Source organism: Brassica rapa, chromosome A03, assembly GCF_000309985.2.
Source record: "Brassica rapa cultivar Chiifu-401-42 chromosome A03, CAAS_Brap_v3.01, whole genome shotgun sequence".
Taxonomy (NCBI): Eukaryota; Viridiplantae; Streptophyta; class Magnoliopsida; order Brassicales; family Brassicaceae; genus Brassica; species Brassica rapa.
Genome location: NC_024797.2, coordinates 20,815,467 through 20,837,980, shown reverse-complemented (window position 1 = coordinate 20,837,980; position 22,514 = coordinate 20,815,467). Strand labels below are relative to the sequence as shown.

Sequence of the window (22,514 nt, the reverse complement as noted above, 5' to 3'; positions counted from 1 at the left end):
TTGATATTTTTTTATGATAAGATTATTCATTTAGTTCACATATAAGAATGTAAGATCAAATCTTAATCAGTGATTGCATGTAATTAATTAAATTAATATTTCATAATTGAATAGTTGATATTAAGAATTTTAGTTTCCAATTCAAGTAAAAATGAAAAAAAAAATGGTTATACATCAAAGGATTCTCCATTACAATCTATAAATTAAATATAACTAAATCATTGATAGTATTAAACCATAACTAAATTTTATACTATTAATAGAACTATATGTGATAATGGTCATGTCATGTGTAAACATGTTTGAATAATTTATGATATATTCATGAGGATTTATTGTCAAAATAATTATGTAATAGATTATAGGAGAATAATAAATGAGTTCATTTAAATTATGTAAAGTACTTATATATGTAAGATTAAAAAACATAGTTAAGTCTAATAAAATGGTCCAACAGCTTTGTTTAAATATATTTTTTAAGAATCATAGTTTAAATTCGGTAGAAAACAAAAATGAATCGAAAAAATGAATTGGGCTTGTCCAACGTTGGGCTGGGAAAATGGTCCACGCCGCATTCTTCTATTTATGAATCCTTTTGATGATGACATCATTTTCATCACACCTTCAAGTTGCTATCGACCGACTCCCCCCCCCCCAAAAGAATCCGTCAATACAAACACGGATCTTGGTCAACTGATCCAAGACTAAGAAACTATAATTCAGTAGTGCTGAAAACTATGTTAGGAGAAAATTTGGGAAATAAATCTTATCTAAAATGAAACTAAAACTTTTATAAAATCTGAGCTAAAGATAAAAATGACTCGGTAAAAATGAAGAAAAGCGTAGCGGCTGCAAGTAAATAACATTGAAGAAGTACTAAGAATAACCCCTTTTACCACACACAAAAAAAACAATAAACGTGGGGACGAATGAGAAGGAGATGGAAGCATGTCGTCTGACAAGGGACGAGGGGCAAAATGGAATGGGTTCACTCACTCCCGTTTGAAGTTTTATGTGTAAAAATATATTTTTATTTTTCAAACAAAGTTGTATTAAAACGCTTTGAGTTTCATTTATTTATCTATCTATATAAAAAATTGAGAGGAAAATGGAAGCCATAACCAAATATGGGTCGCATATTAAAGCGCTTATTCATTTTTGGTGAGAGAACTCTGGCTCGTCATCCCGGGTCGCTATCTAATTGGTGATCATAAAGTGACAAATCGTCCATTGATTCGGTTTCCGTCCGTTCTATTGGATGATCGCTTATGTTCTGTTTCCGTTGATCATCCGATACATACAGGATATGACCCTTTTATATCCTATTTGTAAAATTGTAGCGGGATAAAACTATTTGAAAGTTCTGCGCAAAATGTTTGTTACAAGTATAGTTGAAGAATGCCGCATGGAGGCAGACTATCCATAGAAAAGGCTAAATGTATGGACACATAAGAGTGGAATTTGGAGGACATCTATATATAATAGCAAACCTTTTTTATCCAACCCATGACGCCATCATTTTTTTATAGGAAAAAAAAATCAAAATCTAACGGTGAGTTTTGTGATTAGAATATAATCTAATGGTTAAGATTTTGTTTAGGAACAAAAGTATGACGCCCTAGATTCACGATAGCAAGCGACGTCTTCATCACACCTCTTCAAAGGCGTCCCTTACATTCACCATAGCAAAAGCTGTGTTGTCATCCTTTTTTTATAGGAAAAAAAATTTCAATCCAACGGTGACGTTTGTTCTGGATATGTAATGTAATGGATAAAATTGTGTTAAGATAAAGACTATGACGTCATTGATTTAATCACCGTTTTCAATTCACTAAAGTCACAGCTCCTCAAAGACGCCGCTTAGACAAGCTCCAGAACCGTCATCAACTTCAAGAGTCATCTCTTTTCACAAACCTATTAATAGAATAAAACTGTACAGATTTGCAGTTTTTTGTAGTTAACTCATCTGTTTCTCTCACTCACTTTTTATCTCTTTCTGTTTTCTTAACGTCCAATTCCTGTCAAATATTTTTTGGTTCAGTTCACAGACGCAATCAATCATTCTTCGAATCTTCCATACATACATCTTCCCTAATCCATCTTTCCACCCATAATTGTCTGTAAACCATTTGTTTGTTTTAATATATCCCTAATTCGAAGAGGTTTCTTTTCCGTATTCTCGTCGTACGTCTGATTAATTTCTGCCTCTTTACTTTTGTTAATCTTCCTCCTTTTTAAGTATACTTATTTTTTCTGCAATATTTCTTATCACGGCTTGTGGCTATTTGAATTCATTGTCTCTGTGATCAGATCTCTTTTTGAATGGTTAGTCATTTCAGGGAGGAGATGGAGTGATTTGCGTCTTATTTTATAGCCGACGAACGATCCGCTTGTAACTTTCCTCTCCCAGTTTTTGTATTACAGTCTATTCGATTTGCATTGTTTTGTATTTATTTCTTAATTCTGTTTCACTCAGTGAATGGTTCGTGACGTTTCGCCAGAACTGATATGAGAATCACGAATGATTTATGCATATACTCTTAACTTGTCTGTGCATGCGTTTAAGTGGGGAAGTTTTTAAAATAATTGCGTTAGAATACCGAAATAGTTTCTTCATACAATGACGTACCCATGTATTTAATGCATTTATCTGCTTTATAGTGTTTAGAAGATGTATTATATTTAGTTGTCTCGCCCTTTGTCCCTCTAGCAGATAATACAACCGAAAAAGATATGAAGTAACCAACCATATGTTTTTTTTTTGTAATTGGCCAACCAACCATGTGTTTGTAAATATATTTTATGATGTTACTTTTAGATTCAGTGAAGCTTAACCTCACGTAGGATGTGAAGATGGGCAGGCGGAGTGGATATTCTGGCCGAGAGGAAGGAGAAGGTTTTCTTTAACGCACACACTATTTATTTCCGGTAGCTGGACCATAATTTCCTTTGATAATCATAATAGCAATTGTATATTTTTCATTTTTGTTGGCCGTACTAAATCCAAAGAATTTAGTACTTGGGTAACTTGCACAAAATAAAAAGGTGAAATTGTAAGGTAATGGCTATTTGTGGTTATAATATAAACTTTAGATTGTATGATCATGTTCATTAAAAAAAAAGAAGTTGAACAACTCTAAATTAAATTTACCATATGAAGTTTTGATTAAAGGCTTAGTACATACTCGAGTTATATATAGTTTGTTGACAAAAGAGAGTCATATATAGTTTTGATGATGTGAATAAGTACCAGCAAAAATAAGTACCAATATGGGGGAATTTCAATACTTTAGTGAAAATTACAATATTGAGATGGTCAAATACTTAATTATGTTGAAAATAATATATTTCTAATAGCTATCACTCTGTACACACCAACAAAAAAAAATCTAAAAGAAAAAACTGTCTTTAATCAAATCAGTATTCACGTAACGGGCAACAACACACATAAGCTGCGCGAAGAATTGGTTTAACTTGCGTTCAACGTAAATTCATAAACCGTTAGTTTTATAAAAAAAAATTCATGTATATGTTTATGTTTTGTAATTTACATATAGAGTAGAATATATTATTTTATAATATAAATAAATTTTTTATTTGTACATAATATTGTGTTATAACTTGATGTAATTTGATGTAATTGTATCAATTGGTGACAGCTTGTCCTGTGGGAATGCTGTTAAAGGGTGAGGTCCTGGGTTCGAGGTTCACCAACAACCTAATTATGGAGTTAATGAGTACTCATAATAGAGGGGTTGGGGTCGGTGCGCTGCAGCGTTGTGAACCTCGGGTTCCCACGGGGCGGGTTGACTGTCTTTAATCAAATCAGTATCCACATAACGGGCAACAACACACATAAGCTGCGCGAATAATTGGTTTAACTTGCGTTCAACGTAAATTCATAAACCGTTGGTTTTATAAAAAAAACTTCATGTATATGTTTATGTTTTGTAATTTACATATAGAGTAGAATATATTATTTTATAGTATAAATATTTTTTTTATTTGTACATAATATTGTGTTATAACTTGATGCAATTTGATGTAATTGTACTATTCATATATTAATCTATTGTTTTTATGTTAATTTATTTTAAAATAATACAACATACTAAAAAATTTAATTTTTTGCATTAGTTTTCTATGAATTATTATTAATTTTATGATATTTTATTTTCTTGAAAATTGAACTCTCTAAATTTTTGTATTTGAATAAACTAAATAAGGTAATACTATATTTAAAAAAAATTATATAATATATACTATATATTTCAGTGAGTATTTTTATTTTCACCATAAATAAACAAAAACCATTGTAATTAACTAATTTAAATTGATTTTAAATGTAGTGACAAAATCTATAAATAAAAAGAAATACAAAAAGAAGTAGTTATCTTTTTATAAATGCAATGGCTAAATGTGTAAATGAAATAAAGTACTTAATCTATTATCCATATTTTCAAACAGGTTTTATTTATACATCTTTCCAAACAATATCAAAATGTACTTCAGTTTTAATATTATAAATAATATTAAATTTGGTATTTTACTAATATACTTTAATTATTATCTCCAATCAAAAAATTAAATTTTGTGTTCGTGTGTATTACATTAGTTATATATAAATATTTTTGTTTAAAATAATTTATATACTTATTTATTTATTTTTTAGTTAATTCTTATATGTATTATAAATTAAAAATTTATACAAGTATTTTAATTAAATTTTTAATTTAATGAAAAATATTAAGTTAATATCATTATTAAATAAATAGAAAAAATATTTGATTTAATTTCGTGTGATGAATAATGTTACACCATGTTTTTATTTATGTAAAATCTCAATAGATACGCTTTATACATATGAATTGTTTTCATAATATCGTATGTAATCAAATAATTCAAATATAATACTTTTAAAATGTGGGCTTTTACTATACTTATTATGAATTTTATATTTTATAATCACTGGTTTAAAGAAAAAGACATTTTAGTATTTTATTTTTACCCTATATTTCAATACATAATCTTATTTAAAAGTATTTATTAGATTGTTAGAGATAAATAAATATTTTTCAGTAGTACAAAATTAGACTTCATTCAATTTTCAACAAAATAAATTTGGAAAAAAATAACATGTGGAGAAAATGAAAGATTGGTCAATTTTGGAGAATCTATAATGTTTTTGAATATTCAAGTGAATTATTATAACAATGGCTTTAAGTAAACAATTGTAATTGTGTAGATGAATATTTTCAATTATTTAAAAGAAATATTTAATTTTTATAAAAATATTCACAACTTTTAAATGTTCCACTGTAATTTTTAATAGTTAACATTGCAATAATTGATTATTAACATTTCAACCGGTTGATTGTTGCAAACTAAAATTTTAATTTTACATTTAAATTTTAACATCATTTTTTTGCGGTAAAACATCTTTCTCCCCCGCGGACCGCGGGGGTTCGCAATCCTAGTAGTTATTAATTAGATTCTGTACAAAGATCTTCCCATTGTCCTGCTTTTTATCTATGTACATACATACAGTTTGTCAATGGCAATCAAATTATTATACATAGGAATTTCATTTGTAATGAAATTGCATATAAGCTAACTTGAAGAGAAGTCCTAGTTTCACATCAATAATGTAGTTTCCATACTTGTCAAGCTTTCTATCTAATATAATGTAGTTTCCCAAAAAAAATTAAACAATCACATTAATCATATAATAAAAGTTTAAGTTTTTTGTATATATTATATTTTTAATTTTAAAAACGACTATAAATTACGAAAAACTGTTAAATGTTTCCCACTGAATATTTTGATCAATTGTTTAAATTTTGTGTTATAATAAGATACAAATGATCATAAAACCATAGATATTCAGATTAATATATATATATATATATATATATATATATATATATAAAACTATACACCATATAAAAATACATAAATATTTTAATTTAAAAAATTTCGCTGACCAACTATTGAAAACTTAATATTGTAATTTCAAAAATTTCATTGAATTTTCAAGAAATATTATAAATTATTAAAAATACATGAAGGTCACACACTATAAGTTTTGTTATTAATGGTTTAATTTAAAAAAAATACAAATGATTTAAATATACTAGGAAGTTTCATTTAATAGATAGTCATATTAAAAATATACTATATATATATTAATATTATTTAAATTTAATCACATACCATATAGAATAGGGAAAATAATTATTTAAATTTATTTAACAAAAATGGTTGTAAATAAACAAAAATGATTTCTTTAATTTATGTATTTGTGTCAATTTAATTGTATATAACAGTTAATAGTTTTTTAATTATTCTATATATATTTATTAATTTGTTTAACAATATGTAAAAAATTAAATAAAAAATAATATGTAAAAATAATTTATATATCTAAAATGTTAATTATCCGCAAGGCGCGGATCTAAAACTAATAAGTTGTTAAAATACAAGCATATGGCTATTAATTCAAATTAACCCAGTGGTAGAACGTTAACTTTGACATCGTGGCCTTAATTTTAAGATGCTAGTTAATATTTTAACTTCTTAGATCACCTCCAACAACAAGTTTTTATAGGAGTATTTGTTAGAATTTAAATCATATAAAAAAAAGTGGAAAGAGAAGAAAAAAAAGTATCTGATTTACAGACTTATTAGTTATTAGAAACCTATCTTAAACTTCTTTCCCTATGTGTCACTTTCTTATCCGTGTAAATACCCACCGTAAGAAACTTAATGGTTAGACATGCTGTCTCATTAAAATCGATGGGAAAAAAGTGTAGTTAAAGATTTCTAAATCCATGTTTGGATTTGATTCGCTGACTTTGTAATTTCTTGCAGATTATATGATTTAAAACTTATTGGACGTTCCATAGTACTGTAGGCATAGCCGTTCGTTGTGGTTGTCTGCTGCAGAGAGAGCATGTCCATCTAGGATGTCGTACATGCAGAATTGTCCGTCGATCTAAGTGTTTTGGGGAGAGCTTCGTTTTTATATGTAGAGTTGTTCATCAATATCTCATATGTTGTAGGTAGTTGATCATATGTAATAGAGTTAGAGTTGTTCATCAATATCTCATATGTCGCAGGTAGTTGATCATACCTAATACATTTATAGATTATAGGATGATGTAATGTGTTACTCAGTGTTACAAAAAAAAACGTAGTCCCTATTTAATACTAGTACAGGCTGCATGGATGCGGTGCATGGATGCGGATCACGTCCTAATGAACAAACGTGCATTCACGGCGTCATCAAACCCCACAGAGCGACAGCTAACGGCGTCTTTATTCAACGTTGTCACTTCCAAACTAGATCCAGCCCTTCTCGTGCACGGACCGAACCACTTGTGTTGCAGGTAAGAGAATCTCCGCCATGGCGGGAGAGACAAGCCAAGACTCTTCAACTACCAATTCGCCGCGACGCACGACTCTCTCACAATCGTCCTCAGATTTTCCTCCTTTCCAACAAAAACACGAGGCAGCAACACACGCAGTTAAATTTTTTTTTTTTTTTTTTTGGTATCTGGGTAGCCACATTCCCAACTATCTCCCCGAAAGGGGTCCAGCGCCCCAACGGAAGGGATGTTAAATCCGTTGTGGCCAAGACTCGAACCCGGGTGGCGGGCAGTACAGCTGTACCTCCTTTAGCACCAAGCTATGAGCGCTTGGTTACACGCAGTTAAATTTCCCTTAACATTTTAGATATTTTTCAATTACTTTTTCATTTGTTTTGGGCGGGTTAAACCCTAGTTGTTAATAAAACGCTGATCAGTGTGCTACCACTCACCCTGCTTAGGTGAAGGGAAATTTCGTTCTTAAAAATATTACCTTTGAAATTTGTTAATTAGAGTAGAATCACAAATTAAGAAGATGGTTACTATTTCGTCCCTTTATTACAATGACATCTCAACCATCTTTCGAACGACCACAAGAAACAAGTACACAAGTGACTTGATTTAGACTTCCACTACATCACGAGACCACACATACACACATTATGCTTAGCATCTTCACTAAAAGATTATGTCAATCTTTAACAAAACTAAAGAGTACTTTTGACAAAAGACGACCACATACTGTCTTCTTCTTTTTTCTTAATATCTTTTCGCCCAGAAAATATAATTAAAAAGATTAAGGGTGTTAAGAACACACAGGACCGCATAAAACAGCTCGAGCCTGGAGCCGTTAACATCTTCTCCGTCGAGCCATCCGGTGACCGATTTAGTGACATCCACAAGAACCGTACTGAGGAAGAAACCTAATGCGGTGGAAAACCACCCCAACGCCGTGCTGATGCTCTTCATACTCGCCGGAGATTCTCTATAAAAGAACTCTAACATTCCTCCAAGAGTCAACACATCCGAGAAACTCAGCAAAACATACTGAAACTCTAACCAGAACACAGATATTTTGATGTTATTGTGAACCGCCTCGTGTTTTCTCTTGGCCTCCACGATTGCTGCTATGGCCATTGCAATAGATGTAAGAGCTAGGCCTGTTCCTATGCGTTTCAAATTGAAGCTCGACGACCTTTCGTTGTTGCTTGATGCGATTCTTTTTGCAAAGAGTTCGTAGAAAGCTATAGAAGAGAGCATAAATAGGAGAGCAATAGTGTTGAGAGAAGCGGGAGGAAGCTCGAAGGACTTTGAGAGTTTTCTGTTCATCAGCATGCCTTGTTGTACGGAGTAGGTTGAGAGTTGTGCTAAGCAACAGTTCATTACAATTGTGCTCGCAAATATTGGTAGGAGAGCTAGAAACGTTCTTGTTTCTTCAACTTCTGTTGCTGAGATCTTGTTGTTGAGCTTCGCTTTATTTAAAAACCTGAAAATCAAATACCAATGCCGATCTTGTTATAACGCATTTGAATCATATAAATCATTAAATAAAAATGAACTTTAATACATACAATAATTAACGAGAATCTATGGCTTTTTTTAAAATATATATGCCAATCTATGGCTTTTGAAATAAGATCAATACCCATTTTTATTGACCCACGTCTTTTAAATTTAGTTAGGAGAGTCTAATTATCTATTTTAATTGAAAATATATTTTTATTAAAAGGTAAAAAGATTAGTTGAAATACATGCAGAATCAAAATTATGAAAGCTTATTGTTTCTTCATTAATTTCTAAGGGAACCATATTTAGTTTGTTTTGTTTTAGGACTTTGGAAGTCAACAAAACATAATTATGTTAGTGCAAATAAAAAAAAATACGTGTTTAGCATTACTTGAATTTGTTGTGATGAATGCTTTTGTCGGTAGAGTTATTCAGCGTTATCTCTGCATCCGTTACAAACCTATTTCGGTTTCTTGCGGCAGAAACAAACACGTTCACAATTCTGGTCAAAGGGCTTCCCGTTGGACGCCTGAACCGATACATAGGAAATCCCACGGTGAAAATAAAGAGTGCAGATGCTAAAATCACGGTGCAGATATCGAAGCTGGAGCTCCATCCTTTGTTCTCTTCAGTCCACACCATAATTGTAACGGCCAAGAGGCCTCCAAAGCAGATAGAGAAGAAGTACCAACTGAAAAATCCTGAGATAAGTCCTTGCTTTCGACTATCAAGCTGGTCGCCTCCATGAGCAGGCAAAGAGGCTTTGACACCTCCAACACCTGTAGCTACTGCATATAATCCGGTGAATAGAACCAGTGATGGAAGAGTTGAAGGAGTGTTATCTCCGTGAGGTTGTAACTTAGGGCTATGTGCTTGGATGGTCAACAAGATCAAACCCTATAGGAGTATACTTTTTAATTTCTATAAGTTTAAATTATCATTTTAAAAGATTCAATGGAGTGTTTTCTAGTTACCAGGAGTTCAATGGAACAAAAGATGACGAAAGCGGTGAAGCGAGTGAGAAAAGAGTCAGCAACAAAACCACCAATGATAGTGAGCAAAAACGACGTTCCTGTGAAATTGGTCACCATGTTTGATGCTTTGGCTGATGAGTAATGCCATGATTTCGTGAAGTATGTGATGAAGTTGGTTGAACATGCTAAGAACACCATATTCTCCATAATCTCCACAACTGCATCAGCATACACCAAAGCTCTTATAAATAATGAAAGTACAATTTATAAGGGTGTTTTTATTGAGTTATAGAAATTTACCACAAGCGATGGATGCAGCTCTAATTCCACCATGCTTGCCAGGTATTGCCTCTTTACCCCTCCAATCTTCAAATTTCTCTTCCATCTCATTCTGCATCTCTACGATACTTTTGAAACAAGGATGATTTAATAGATACTTTGTGTTTTCGTTTATATAAGAAAATAAGAACAAATTGCGTGAGAATGTAAAAACAAAGTAATTAAAAGCAGAAACGGAAAGCAATTACTATTTATTGACCTGTTTTACAAGTGTCGACTGAATAGTTTTGTTTGGACATTTGCAAGTAATGACACTATCTTTCCACTTCTTATATAATTAGTAAAATTGTTATATATTTCTTAATATGTATTGAGAAATGCAAGAGTAATATGTATCTCTGTATTGGTTAAATCAGTTTATTTTGTATTCATGTATTCAAAATTATTATCTAACATGCCATAGTGTAGTCACTGAATGATATCCATGTATGATGTATCAATTACAGAATATTCCAAATCTTATTTTAAAAATGCTCTAAGGTAACTTTTAAAGTAATATCGGATATCATGCTGCCAAGTCAAAAGGTTCATGCATCTACCATTTCTTTCCTTTCTTATATTCAAACCCAAAATATGCCAAAAAAAAAGAAATTTCTAGTTTCTTAGACTTGCATGGAAAAGGAAAACATTTACAAAACTATTTTTTGTTTAGATAGCATAAGTTTTTGTAGTGGCAAAGGAAAAGAGTTGATGGGTTCGTAATAGACGACAAAAGCTCTGGAAAAGCGTAAGATACATACATACAGTTTTGTCAGTGGCAATCAACTTATTGCATTTGTAATGAAAGCGCATTTAGGCTAACTTGACGAGCAGTCCTAGTTTCACATCAATAATGTAAAACTATTATTAACACAATTCAATAAAATATTCTTACATGTCCAATTTCATATCATAGGTTAATAATGCTTCATTGTCATATAATATGACTCTCATAATCTCAGTTATTAATTATCACAACTCTTAGCATGTGATTATTATTAGTTGTTCAAAACAAAAGCATATGATTATTAATGCCACTTAACCCAGTGGTAGAACGTTAACTTTGACATCATGGCCTTAATTTTAAGATGCTAACTAGATTTTGACCCGCGCTTAGAAAGCGCGGGTTTGTTTGTTTTTCATTTATTAATCGAATTGCAAATTAATTTTAATATAGTTTTTAAAATTTTCTTGAACACTCGTAATTGCCATATTAATATTATGTATAAAATGACATTATAAATGGAAAAAAGATATTCAAATATGTATATGATATATGGTGTAGGATATAGGATTTTGGTTTGTATTGAAAAAATGTATAATATTCAAATGATCTGTTTTGAATATTGATATGTATATTTAAGAAAATGATATTTTCATGTTTGCTAATTTATTTATAGTTTGTAATATATTTATACATATATTATATTTAAAGTTAGTATATCTTTTAAATATATATAGGCCCATTATTTATAGATCTATTTAGGTGTATATGTAGACCCAAAACTAAAAGACTTAAATGTCATTAATGAATTTTATTCATCCTTTGTAAAAATAAGGGTATTTTTGAGAAAGTGTAATTTTCATTAAGTGAATGATCCTCTTTTAATGGTATTGATTAATATTTTAGTCTCCTTAAAATCCATTGGAAAAAAAGTGTAGTCCCTACTTAACTATTCATTTAATACTAGTACATGCTGCATGGATGCGGATCACGTCCTGATGAACAAACGCCCATTGACGGCGTCATCAAACCCCACAGAACGACAGCTAACGGCGTCTTTATTCAACGGCGTCACTTCCAAACCAGATCCAACCCTTCTCGTGCACGGACCGAACCACTTGTGTTGCAAGTAAGAGAATCTCCGCCACGGTGGGAGAGACAAGCCACGGCTCTTCATCGACCTCTTCGCCGCGTCGCAGGCCTCTCTCACAACCGTCCTAAGATTCTCTTCCTTCCCAACAAAAACACGAGGCAGCAACTGCAACACACGCGCGTATTGGGGTGTGGGCCTCGCGATCTCGAACTCAGAAGCAAAGTCTAGATCGACAAAGTAACGAACTGATGTCTTATCACCAGGGGGTTTGTAAACCACGTCGATGAAGTCGTAACTCCCGGCGGTGAGTTTAGATGACGAGTTCCATTTCGAAACGCAAACGGCGGCGTTGTGTCCGAGCTCTCGTAGAAACGATGCTACCTTGTCTTTGAAAACATGTTTCCGCTTGGATCTGAAAGCGGAATATGCTTCCGCTGCTCTCGAAACGTGAGCTAGCAATATGTTTTGGTAAGGATCATAGTCGGAGAAGGTCAAGGCCATTTTTAAGATTTTCTCACTAGCTTCTTCACTGGAACGTTCCGTTGCGGAATTTTCAGACAAGTCCGAGTCAGAGTCGTAGAGTGTTTGTGATTTGTCTTCGAGACCATCTTCTAGAAACTCGAGTTCGCAGATTTCGGGAGAGTCTTGGTCTTCTAGTGTGCTGCTGTGGTTGCTGAAGATCCGAGCCTTGGCTTCTTCGTCTAGTGGGTCCGTGACACGTTTTGTTTTAGTGAAGATCGCCATAGATGAGTGTGTTTAGTGACGAGTGAGAAGTGAAAAGGTGAGAGAATCGAATTTAAAGTGAGCGTTTGAGTGGTTATGGTGGAGCATTTAGCTGGGAATATTCCTTTGTTTCTTTTTTCTTTTCTATGTTTGTTTTTATTTTTTGCCTTTTACAATTTGTTATGGTATCTCATCTGACGTAAGACCAGTGCCTAGGAAGGATATCCGATGGCACCTGAGGATTTTTTCCAAGTCGTATGGACGAACAAGATTTAGAGCAGCCAAGTATATTCCTTTTTAATTCTTACAAGAATATTAATATACCCTAAAGCAAAGTTCATTTTATGCACCGTTCGTGTTTCTTTTTATTCTTCATTGGTCACATCAATTAACGTAGGACGTTTAGTAGAAGTGCTTCCATCCTAATTGGTTGAACTTCGGTAGAAGAGCAAGACCGTGTTTGATTTGATCAAAAAAAAAAGAGCGAGAGCGTGTTTGATAAGTTTTGATAGAACGTGGCAAAGCTCTGAACAGAGCAACCAAAGTTGTGAACGATTAGGAAATCAACATGTAAAAATTTTCTTGGTAAATTCTAATCGATTCACACAAGGGACGACGAGAATCTCGGTTATAAATTATCAAAAGCTAACATTTAATAAAGAACAACAATGTCTTGAGGAGTCTTATCTAAAAACACAACTTAATCGAAATTAGGCAAAGGTACAGAAAAGAGAAAAACATCCAAAGCCAGTGAACCACATTCTCCACGATGCTGCTGCTTCACTTCTGCACATTCTCACCCAAATAAAGTTCGGTTAATTACGCTTAAAATAAAAAAAAAATGTGCTGGTAAGATTAGAGAGATACTTACAGAGAGTTTTGCAAACATGTTTCCGTAAAACTTGGCCTCCTTTTTGTTAAACTCCTTCATTTTCTCCTTCAGCCTTCTCTGCTCCACCTTCACTTCCCTATCATTTCGATAATAAAAACAAGCCAAAATGTCAATTTAGATTTTAACTTTACTATAACGTTCACTCAGTATATGAAAGAAGACAAACCTGTTGTCGGGATCAACTTCAAGGGCCTTCTTGACATCAAACTCAGCCAAGTCCAAATCAGCCAACTCCATGTAAGCCTGCGCTCTCCTGTATAGGGCCTTCACATTGGTGCTTTCCAGCTCTAGCACCTAAAACATATATCCAAAGCAAATCATTTTCCATTATTATTGGCTCTGAAGTTATAAGAAAGAAAGGATATGTAAGTCTAAACCACCACTTAGTCTGTACCTTTGTGCATAGCTTTTCAGCCTGCCTGTATTCTTTCAACTTCAGTTTGCAAGCTGCATCGTTCAGATTGCACGCCACTTTCAACGCTTTCGCTTGCTTCTTCTCCTCCTCGCTGAAGGATGAGTCGTATTCAATGTATTTGACAGCCTGAGAAGAAACCAAACCATGTGAGATGATCTTCAACGTAAAATAACACTAACGCTTCTTCAATTTATTACCTTTTCGTATCTCTTGGAAGCGAGTGCGTATTTGCCTGCTTTGAACTTTGCATTTCCTTCTTCCTTCTTCTTACCAGCAGCTTCAATCTTCTCCTCAGTGTTCATGTCCCACGATTCCCTTTCCTAAAAGAACAGTGACAAACAAGTGTTGGAAACCTATATTTCCTTTATTCTCTGAATGAGGCGTAAACATCCAAAACTGAACTAACCTTGTCGAAAGACACAAGGTCAACCTCATAATAGAGGGTTGAGTTTGGCGGCACCACAGCTAATTCCTGCTTTGACTCAGTTGAACCAAAAGCATACTCTGGGTCTATGGTCACCAATGCCACTTCACCCTTCTTCATCTTCAACAGAGCTTTATCAAGCCCATCGATCACTTGCTCTGTTATAAAGAGCCCCCCAGCAAAATCAATTAGAACGATAAAAGTTGGAACATCCAACGAAAAGTTTACAGAAGTTTTGCAGAAGTGTAGTTACCTTCATCTGTTTTGAACTCAAAGGGCTCTTCACCATCACCGTGACCTTTCTTTAGGAACACAGTACCATCTCCAAGTTTCCCTATCAGTTTCACTGCCAGAAAGAAACAAAAAAAGAGACATTTAAGAAACTGTTATTGGACAAGAGATAAGTGCACTCAAAATCTGAAATTTAAACCTTTCACAACCGCCCCCTCATTGGGACGCTCATATCCTTCCCCTTCTTTCAAGATTTTCTTGATGACCTTGTTGTCATCGGTCACTTCAGAAACTGTCTTCCAGGAAACTAACTCCAGCTCGATCTCAAGGGTTGCGTTTGGAGGAACCGCAGCTTCACCACCAGAGGCTGGCTTTCCCTTCTCCCCGAAACCATCTGTCGCATTAATAAGCAAGTTGGAATAAGAGATGATGTGCAACACCATACCAAGATCAATAAAAACACAATTGAAAAAAAAAACCGGTCTTACATTGTGGTTTAACAGTCAGAAGAACCTTCTCTGCCTTCTTCATGGTTTTCACAGCCTTAGCAAGTGCAGGACAGAAGTAACCTATGTAATGACATAAACCACAAAGATTGTCAGAGACAGAACATACTACCTTACATCTCCATCATTTGTCAGAAGAAACAGAGCACTAACCGTCTTTAACAGTGAACTCAACACCATCAGATTTTCCAACAACCGTACCATCCTCAAGCTTAGCCACATACTTAACTGAAAAAAAAAATACACAGGAAAACACCGTTAGAGAGATCGAAACAAACGAACACAATTTTCTTAAGAAAGTGGACACACACCAAGAACTTCATCGAGATCCTTAGGCATTTCCCACTTCTCCCCCGCAGCAACAATCTTCTTAAAAACGCCACCATCCTTGCATATATCCTTGACACTCGACCAAGAAAGCAACTCCACATCAAACTGAAGCGTGGCATTAGCAGGGATGGTCGGCGGCGAACCAGATTCACCATAAGCCAGCTCCGAAGGGATGGTGAATACAGCGTTTTCACCCTTCTTCATAGTCTTAATACCAATATCCCATCCTTTAATAACCTGACCTGCAACACACATTGCCATTACAAAAGAATCAGCAAACAATTCACACAGATCTCTACCAAAGTCAATCCCTTTAGGTCAATAATGATAAACCTAGCAGCAAAATAATATACTAAGCTTTATCGATCATAATCAAAGAGGTTTCAATTCACTGACCTTGACCGAGAGTGAATTTGAAAGGCGTTCCTCTGTCAAGGCTGGAATCGAACTTGGTCCCATCGAGCAAAGTACCAGTGTAGTGCACTGCAGAAGAGATCGATCAAGTTTCAGCTGAGTCAGATCGAAAGATTACAAATTGGAGGATTCGAATTCGATGTTTATGTTTACCTTCGACTTCATCGCCGTTCTCAGGAGTCTCGAATCCTTGGCCTTCCTTGAGGAGCTTCTTCTTCAAGCCTTGCTGGATCTCCTTCTCCTCGCCGACTTTGAGGAAGGAGGCGTCGTCGCCGAAGTCCATCTCGTCGTCGCCGTTCATTCCGCCGACGGGAGGCATCTCGAAATCTTCATCCATCTCGATTCAAAAGCAGCGTAACGAATCGCAAGAGAGAGAGAGAAAGAGAGAGTAGCGGTTTGAGAGGAGAGCTGAGGTTGGTAATGTGGTTTTATATATAAAAGGTTTTGTGAATAAAAGGGTTTCTAGAGACTTCCTTTCCTTTGAGCTCCCTTGAGATAGAATATTTGTACGGGAGGGAGCAAAAGGATGAGAAGATGACGGCGTTAACTTACGGAAAGATTGTTCCAGAACACTAACAAATATTGGCTTCGAATGTTGCAAACCGCTCTGTCCGCACCGCAGTTAACAGTGACAAAAATCTCTACATATACCATATATCTATACGTTTTTATAATTATTAAAACGACACCACAGTTAAACCGCTTGTCCCGCACCGCTCAAACCGCAGGGAACCAATGTTTCGCTTGTGACGCCGTTAACATCTTGTACACTATGTTGATGACGTGTCATGATTACGTCAGATATATTATACTGGGCTTTAACTATTTACAATGAACTCTTCATACGATTGGCAAAAATGTTAAATAATGCCCAACCAGATTTGGTTAAACAAAAAAAAGTTAATTCCACGATCTTTCGTTTGATTAGGGTTCGGCTCCGGTTAGTAAGTGGTGATATCATGGCGATTAGTATTTTTAAATTCCACGATTTTGTAACTTTTACAAAAATTAATAACCACATTGACAGGAGTGGTACGTACATCTTCCGAAGTTACTGTTTTAGCATGTCTAGGATTCAATCATGTGGGTGAAAGAAATACTGATCAAAAGTAGCTCACTCGACAAACCTGCCAAGATAAAAATGACTATATGCTACTTGAGATTTCCTCGTTATTTCGTATTCAAAGATAATTCGGTTTATTTTTTCTGTTTTCATTAGTCATAATGTTATGAAAAACTATGCTTTATTTTATGGTCATAACATTTTATTGTCTGCAAAGATTTATCTTGGACTAACACAGTAAAATGGATTTATAGACCGACTTTCTGCGCTTCCACGTTATTTTCCAACTGCCAAGTGCCAACATAACTAATGTTATGACCAAACACGCAATTATTGTCCTTAACCAGCCAAAAAGTAAACGACTCTAGTCTCTACCATGTTCGAGATTCAAATGCAAATGAACACGACTTAACAGGTTTCATTTGAAATGAAAAAAAGTAGGAAACGGATGCAATCAAAGCTCATTCTTCGTTTTTGCATCGCCGGATGGTTTCCCGTTCACAGCAACTAGCTCGGTGTCGAATATCAATGTCGCCCCACCTGCAATTCACCACCACATTCACTTTCTTTCTCTTTTTCTTTTCTTTGCAGATTCAAAAACCCCGAAATCTCTATAGCAATATAGGCTTCTGATGAAGTATTTATGTATAACCTCTATCTCTTGGTTATTATTTAGTTATCATATGTTCTCTTCTAGCCTCGTCATTTATATAAAAGGATGGAAGATAAGATAAACTACCGGGGATTTTCGGTGGTGAGCCGTTGTCACCATAACCAAGCTTGGACGGGATTTTGAGCTTCCTCTTCTCACCTACACAAGCTCCTAGCAGACCCTGGTCCCATCCTGCAACATTTAGATTTATTGCACTACATTCAATTTCTATCCGTCAATTAAAAGAGTAACAATAAGGGGGCAAACAAATGCAACTGAAAGACACACCTGGAATGACTTGACCACTTCCAAGCTCAAACTCAATAGGATCACCTCTCTCAAAACTTGAATCAAACACAGTTCCATCTGTTAACTTTCCCTGAATGAAGAAGAGGACTACGTTAACCGTCAAGCACTTTTTTAGATCAGATTCATTATCTTAATTTGCTCTGAAGCTAATCCGATACCAAAACGAATGAAATGAATTTCTCCAAATCATAATAGCAAGAAACTTCAACAAGACACTTACTCGATAGTGGACCTTGATCTTGTCCCCTTTGTGAGCCTGAACATCACATGTCTTCGGCTTGAACTGTACAAATGAACAAAGCGTAAGAAAAATAAATTACATAAACCAAAGAGTAAGGAAGCTGCGTGAAAGAGCATACCTTAACACCAATCTGCAACTCTGTCACATCACCTGACTTCTTCGCATAAACTGAACATCATCAATTCATCAACAACAACACAAAAGCAAAGGAGATCAGCTCGAATATCAATTAAAACACATTGTGTACATGATCAATCACAGTGCAAGCAATCGAGAACGATAGAGAGAAGACGCTGCATTTACCTGATGTTAAGACGGCAAGGAGAACCAAAACTCCAGCAGCTTTCATGGCGGATGATGCAGAGCTCCTCATCGTCTTCGATCTATCTTACTTGCTCACCTCTCTAGATCTGTTTTTTTTTTTTTAGTATTTGACTTTTTTTTAACAGTGACCAAGTGTTTTTAATGGGCCTTCATATAGCCCAAAAAGCGAATATACGATCCATACAGATTTGCTCTCCACGTGATTAACGTGATTTTAGGCGGCGAATCACAGACATTGAGCGCAGATCACGAGTCATTTACATATTGTGCCTTTTTCCAAAGTAGCAAGGGAGTTATTCAATTCTTGCATTTTTCCACATTTTTTTTTATCTTTAGACAATTGTCGATAACTTTAGTTGTCTATTCGTGTTTATTTACATTTCAATCAAATTAATATACGTAAGTATTTCTTCTTTAAATCTGAGTTGTTTGAGTGTCCACTGTTCTTTAATAACTAAGACCATCTCTAATACTCCTTCCGTTTTTTAATGATAGATTTTCTAGGAAAAATGTTTGTTTCATAAAGATATATTTTTTGTGTTTTTTATGAAAAAATTGTAAATTTCAAGAAAATTAATTGACTTTATTGAATTACTATTGGTTCAAAGTTATTAAAAATTGAAAATTACAAAAAGATACATTTATTATGGTAGTTTAATGTGTTTTCTTAATATGTGTGAAAATATTAGAAAATCTATCTTTTAGGAACAGAGAGAGTAGTTTATTTAATTTTTACTCTAAAATAGAATAACTTTATAATAGAATTTGAGTTTGTTCCAATAGTATTACTATTTTACAGTAGAAAATAGAGTGATAAAAAAACAAATTACTCTATATTTGGAGTAAACCTATTTTTCAATCTATTATGTAGTGAAAAATATAGTACAATCAGATCATTTTACTAACTCTATTTTAGAGTGAAAAATAGAGTGAAATTGAAAATGCTCGGAGAGTGTGTGATTCATGTTAATTATCTAGAAGCCATGAATTGAATTTGTTTCTGTCATACAAAATTCATGGTGAGAGAGTCAATAATTGCATCACTATTTCATTTTTAGCCATAAATCATTGACAAAAGGAGTAAAGAGTACCCTTCGGCCATTTACTTGTTTGTGAGATCAACCACCACTCCACTTTGCATTGTGCAATCAGCAATTTAAATTTATAACACAAAAGTTAGAGCAAAGCAAACAAACAACTATATTTTCGGAGCGCCTCCTTAACTGCATCTTGAGTTTAACATAAAGAAAGGTGTTAAACGGAAAGAGAATTAAACGTCTGTATGTGAACATACATGTTGCCGTATACCTAACTCTCTCAATGTTCAACTTTCATCCAAAGACACAAAAATGCATGATGTTTCATCCAAAGACACACAAAGTGCATAAAAGACAAAAACTAAGCCCACAAAATATCACCATTCTAGTCCATTCTTGAGGATGGCTCAAAGTTTTCGAGGGATTTACTGTAGAGTATCGGCCGTGTGTAATGGTTTGTGGAACAATTACAAGGGTGGTTTTAATTATGTCTACCGAAAGTTACTTAAGTAAATTATAGTTGATGTAAACCTATGCATTCCAACATTAATGGATAGTTAATGAGTCTTAGAGCAGTCTGACTTTTAGATATGGAGCACAAAACCAACACTCTTTTAATAATTAAACAGGTGTTCCACTCCCGTTTTGGATAAAATTCAAAAGTTAGTTGCTTGCATGAGTAGGTCCGTGACCATTTTTTTTTCTTTTTTTTTGGACAGCAGGTCCGTGACCATTATAATACGTACTACTTGCATATTTTTTTTCTTTCAAAGGCTCCCAGTGGAGTACTGTGTGGGGTACGTAGATCGAACAATATCAGAATTCATGGAAATTGTTGCTATTTTACCCACACCACACTCATCTTACACTAGTCTCGAGTTTAGATATGCTAGTACTTTAAATAACACTCTATAACCAGTAACCAGTTCTTGTAGTTGCGTTTGGATATTTTTCAGTGCTTTAATGAGTACCCTGATTAGTAAAGGAGACGTTCCCTGCTGACTTCTAGGTATTATCACTTAAAATAAGTAAACTGTCAAATGAAAGATCGATTAACAAAACCATTTATTTAACCTTTTTGGGTGTTTATTGTGCGCTTGATGTATTTTACATTTCATACATAGTTGAGGTGAGATAGCGTGCTTATATGATACAAACATTATTAATTGAGATGCATGAAAACAAGATGATCACCGAAAGAGTGTCTAGATTTGCATGGCTTCGGAACCAATGAACTTGGTAAGACCAAAGGTAAGAACCATAGCCATCCAGCCACCAATCACCACCCTAACGCTTGACTTGAACACACTTGTTTTTCCCAGGACCGCACCGGTCACTCCAAACACCAATAATGCCAGGGTGGCCACAATCGCTACCACCGCCATTCTTACCTTATGATTCTCTATGAATACAGCTGCAAGAAGCGGCATTGCTGCTCCCACTGAAAATGCTAACGCTGATGCCAGTGCTGCTTGTCCTGGATTTGGTAGCCGCTCTTTCTTCTCCTCCTGCCATTAAGTTTACATATGTCATGTCATTAAGGTCCCAGTATAACATCCCATAACCTATTGGTATCTCTTATATATATAAAATGTTAGTTTCAAGTGTTCAAAAATGCCAATTTATATATTAGCATTCATATGTCAAACAAAATAAATACTTTTTGCCAACACAATTATTTTCAGAATATATGTAGACGGTGAAAATTCAAACGCAAACATATTTTGTTTAACATAATGCTGCGCTTTTGGCTTACGAACCTCATGGTATTTAAAAAAAACGATGCGGATTTGGGTTGGAAAAAAAAAAACAAATTGATATCAATCTTACACATATTGAAGCAAAATTTATACTATAGATTGGGATGCATTTTTCAGATACAAAACAATCGTGACGGATTACCAATCTTTCGGTTTATTTTTATGGGAAATACGTAATATCAATTTTTTTTTATTTTTATTGTAGTTAAGGTTTAGTGTTTAGAAACCACATGGTTACTGTGTATACACTTTACCTCATCTTGTTCGTCGATTGCTGATAGTGATGTCTCAGTCTCAATAGCTCTCTTCATCTGAGCAGTTTCAATATCCCTTTGTGTGCACACAGAAACAAACTCTCCAATGGCCATACTGCACGCACCTGCTACAAGGCCGGCAAAACCAACAAGCAACATTGCTTTTACGTCTTCTTTGATAGAACCAACACCCATCATGAGAGACGCGACTGTGACCAGACCATCGTTGGATCCGAGCAAGGCAGCTCTTAGCCACTGAGCTCTCTGCATGTAGTCCACCTCCTCCTTCTCTGCTCTTGGACTGATTCTATGTTGTTTTGGGCTGCTTCTTTCTGAAAGCTCAAAGTTGGAAGCCATGCTGTGTAATTCTTACTAAGTAGTACTTAAACTTTGTTCTATGAGAAGGCTTGTGGAGAGCTCACGCCTTAAATAGAAAATAAGAGTGGGAAAATTTGTTTATTGATTTTTTTTTGTGCACTAAGAGTGTGGAGAGCTCACGCCTTAAATAGAAAATAAGAGTGGGACGATTTGTTTATTAATTAGTTGTTACTTTTGTTACCTAATAATATACGGTATACAAGAGAAGTGAGAGAATGGTGGTAGTAGTGGTGGAAGCGGTAACGTTGGACACTATACTGCTTTAGAGTGGAAATAGAGGTGGATGGATTTAAATAGCCACCCAACAGTGCCATTGTCGTCAATTCGTGATAAACAATATTATTGGTGAAATACTGAAATGAGTGAATGTGGTGTATCTCTTGAATAATATGATTGTTACTATTTGAATTAATTTTTCACCTGATTGTCGTGACTAAGTATCATTGGGGTTCTGTTTGTTAAATTGACAACGGTTTTTTCGATTAACAGAGTAACCATAATGGTTTAAACGTGACCTATTGCTGGATCTTGCTAGATAATCCCATTATTCCTTTCGTAGGGCTCAGAAGGCTTCTGCGG

The 22,514-nt window shown here is 34.5% G+C and overlaps 5 protein-coding genes and 1 long non-coding RNA gene across 6 annotated transcripts; 1 reads left to right on the top strand and 5 right to left on the bottom strand.

Annotated features, from left to right (window-relative positions):
* The first annotated feature begins 2,260 nt into the window (after positions 1 to 2,260).
* Positions 2,261 to 5,451, top strand: LOC117132894. The gene is made up of 2 exons (XR_004456623.1): positions 2,261 to 2,392; positions 2,819 to 5,451. It is a non-coding gene; the product is annotated as an uncharacterized LOC117132894 (long non-coding RNA).
* LOC103860277 lies at positions 4,082 to 13,024 on the bottom strand. The gene is made up of 2 exons (XM_009137862.3): positions 11,783 to 13,024; positions 4,082 to 6,559 (listed from the first exon to the last, which is right to left on the bottom strand). The coding sequence occupies exon 1, from the start codon at positions 12,724 to 12,726 to the stop codon at positions 11,878 to 11,880; it is 849 nt and encodes a 282-aa protein (XP_009136110.1). The 5' UTR covers positions 12,727 to 13,024; the 3' UTR covers positions 4,082 to 6,559; positions 11,783 to 11,877.
* Positions 7,895 to 10,945, bottom strand: LOC103860278 (protein NRT1/ PTR FAMILY 4.1). Its single transcript, XM_009137863.3, has 4 exons — positions 10,148 to 10,945; positions 9,848 to 10,065; positions 9,265 to 9,770; positions 7,895 to 8,853 (listed from the first exon to the last, which is right to left on the bottom strand). Exons 1-4 carry the CDS (start codon positions 10,242 to 10,244, stop codon positions 8,127 to 8,129), a joined length of 1,548 nt encoding a protein of 515 aa, XP_009136111.2. The 5' UTR covers positions 10,245 to 10,945; the 3' UTR covers positions 7,895 to 8,126.
* A 244-nt stretch (positions 13,025 to 13,268) lies between the features above and the next one.
* Positions 13,269 to 16,373, bottom strand: LOC103860276 (peptidyl-prolyl cis-trans isomerase FKBP62). The gene is made up of 13 exons (XM_009137860.3): positions 16,071 to 16,373; positions 15,900 to 15,986; positions 15,485 to 15,745; positions 15,327 to 15,401; positions 15,156 to 15,236; positions 14,867 to 15,061; positions 14,690 to 14,782; positions 14,419 to 14,594; positions 14,210 to 14,332; positions 13,992 to 14,138; positions 13,764 to 13,891; positions 13,577 to 13,673; positions 13,269 to 13,491 (listed from the first exon to the last, which is right to left on the bottom strand). Exons 1-13 carry the CDS (start codon positions 16,252 to 16,254, stop codon positions 13,486 to 13,488), a joined length of 1,653 nt encoding a protein of 550 aa, XP_009136108.1. The 5' UTR covers positions 16,255 to 16,373; the 3' UTR covers positions 13,269 to 13,485.
* An 829-nt stretch (positions 16,374 to 17,202) lies between these two features.
* On the bottom strand, positions 17,203 to 18,749 carry LOC103860275 (peptidyl-prolyl cis-trans isomerase FKBP15-1). The gene is made up of 6 exons (XM_009137859.2): positions 18,486 to 18,749; positions 18,301 to 18,350; positions 18,162 to 18,224; positions 17,921 to 18,011; positions 17,720 to 17,824; positions 17,203 to 17,520 (listed from the first exon to the last, which is right to left on the bottom strand). Exons 1-6 carry the CDS (start codon positions 18,553 to 18,555, stop codon positions 17,435 to 17,437), a joined length of 465 nt encoding a protein of 154 aa, XP_009136107.1. The 5' UTR covers positions 18,556 to 18,749; the 3' UTR covers positions 17,203 to 17,434.
* A 1,835-nt stretch (positions 18,750 to 20,584) lies between these two features.
* LOC103860274 (vacuolar iron transporter homolog 2.1) lies at positions 20,585 to 21,914 on the bottom strand. Its single transcript, XM_009137858.3, has 2 exons — positions 21,558 to 21,914; positions 20,585 to 21,051 (listed from the first exon to the last, which is right to left on the bottom strand). The coding sequence occupies exons 1-2, from the start codon at positions 21,912 to 21,914 to the stop codon at positions 20,749 to 20,751; spliced, it is 660 nt and encodes a 219-aa protein (XP_009136106.1). The 3' UTR covers positions 20,585 to 20,748.
* Positions 21,915 to 22,514: the final 600 nt, after the last annotated feature.

Excerpts from the sequence above, each read along its gene's own strand:
- LOC103860278 (XM_009137863.3), bottom strand. The coding sequence starts at position 10,244 with ATGCAGAATGAGATGGAAGAGAAATTTGAAGATTGGAGGGGTAAAGAG. Across the intron at positions 10,066-10,147 it reads AGCTGCATCCATCGCTTGTG|TTGTGGAGATTATGGAGAAT; the intron begins GTAAATTTCTAT and ends ATGCTGATGCAG. Across the intron at positions 9,771-9,847 it reads TTTGTTCCATTGAACTCCTG|GGTTTGATCTTGTTGACCAT; the intron begins GTAACTAGAAAA and ends ATACTCCTATAG.
- LOC103860277 (XM_009137862.3), bottom strand. The coding sequence starts at position 12,726 with ATGGCGATCTTCACTAAAACAAAACGTGTCACGGACCCACTAGACGAA.
- LOC103860276 (XM_009137860.3), bottom strand. The coding sequence starts at position 16,254 with ATGGATGAAGATTTCGAGATGCCTCCCGTCGGCGGAATGAACGGCGAC. Across the intron at positions 15,987-16,070 it reads GAACGGCGATGAAGTCGAAG|TGCACTACACTGGTACTTTG; the intron begins GTAAACATAAAC and ends TCTCTTCTGCAG. Across the intron at positions 14,783-14,866 it reads TGAGGGGGCGGTTGTGAAAG|TGAAACTGATAGGGAAACTT; the intron begins GTTTAAATTTCA and ends TCTTTCTGGCAG.
- LOC103860275 (XM_009137859.2), bottom strand. The coding sequence starts at position 18,555 with ATGAGGAGCTCTGCATCATCCGCCATGAAAGCTGCTGGAGTTTTGGTT. Across the intron at positions 17,825-17,920 it reads AAGTGGTCAAGTCATTCCAG|GATGGGACCAGGGTCTGCTA; the intron begins GTGTGTCTTTCA and ends TAAATGTTGCAG. Across the intron at positions 17,521-17,719 it reads CTCACCACCGAAAATCCCCG|GTGGGGCGACATTGATATTC; the intron begins GTAGTTTATCTT and ends GGTGAATTGCAG.
- LOC103860274 (XM_009137858.3), bottom strand. The coding sequence starts at position 21,914 with ATGGCTTCCAACTTTGAGCTTTCAGAAAGAAGCAGCCCAAAACAACAT. Across the intron at positions 21,052-21,557 it reads CAATCGACGAACAAGATGAG|GAGGAGAAGAAAGAGCGGCT; the intron begins GTAAAGTGTATA and ends ACTTAATGGCAG.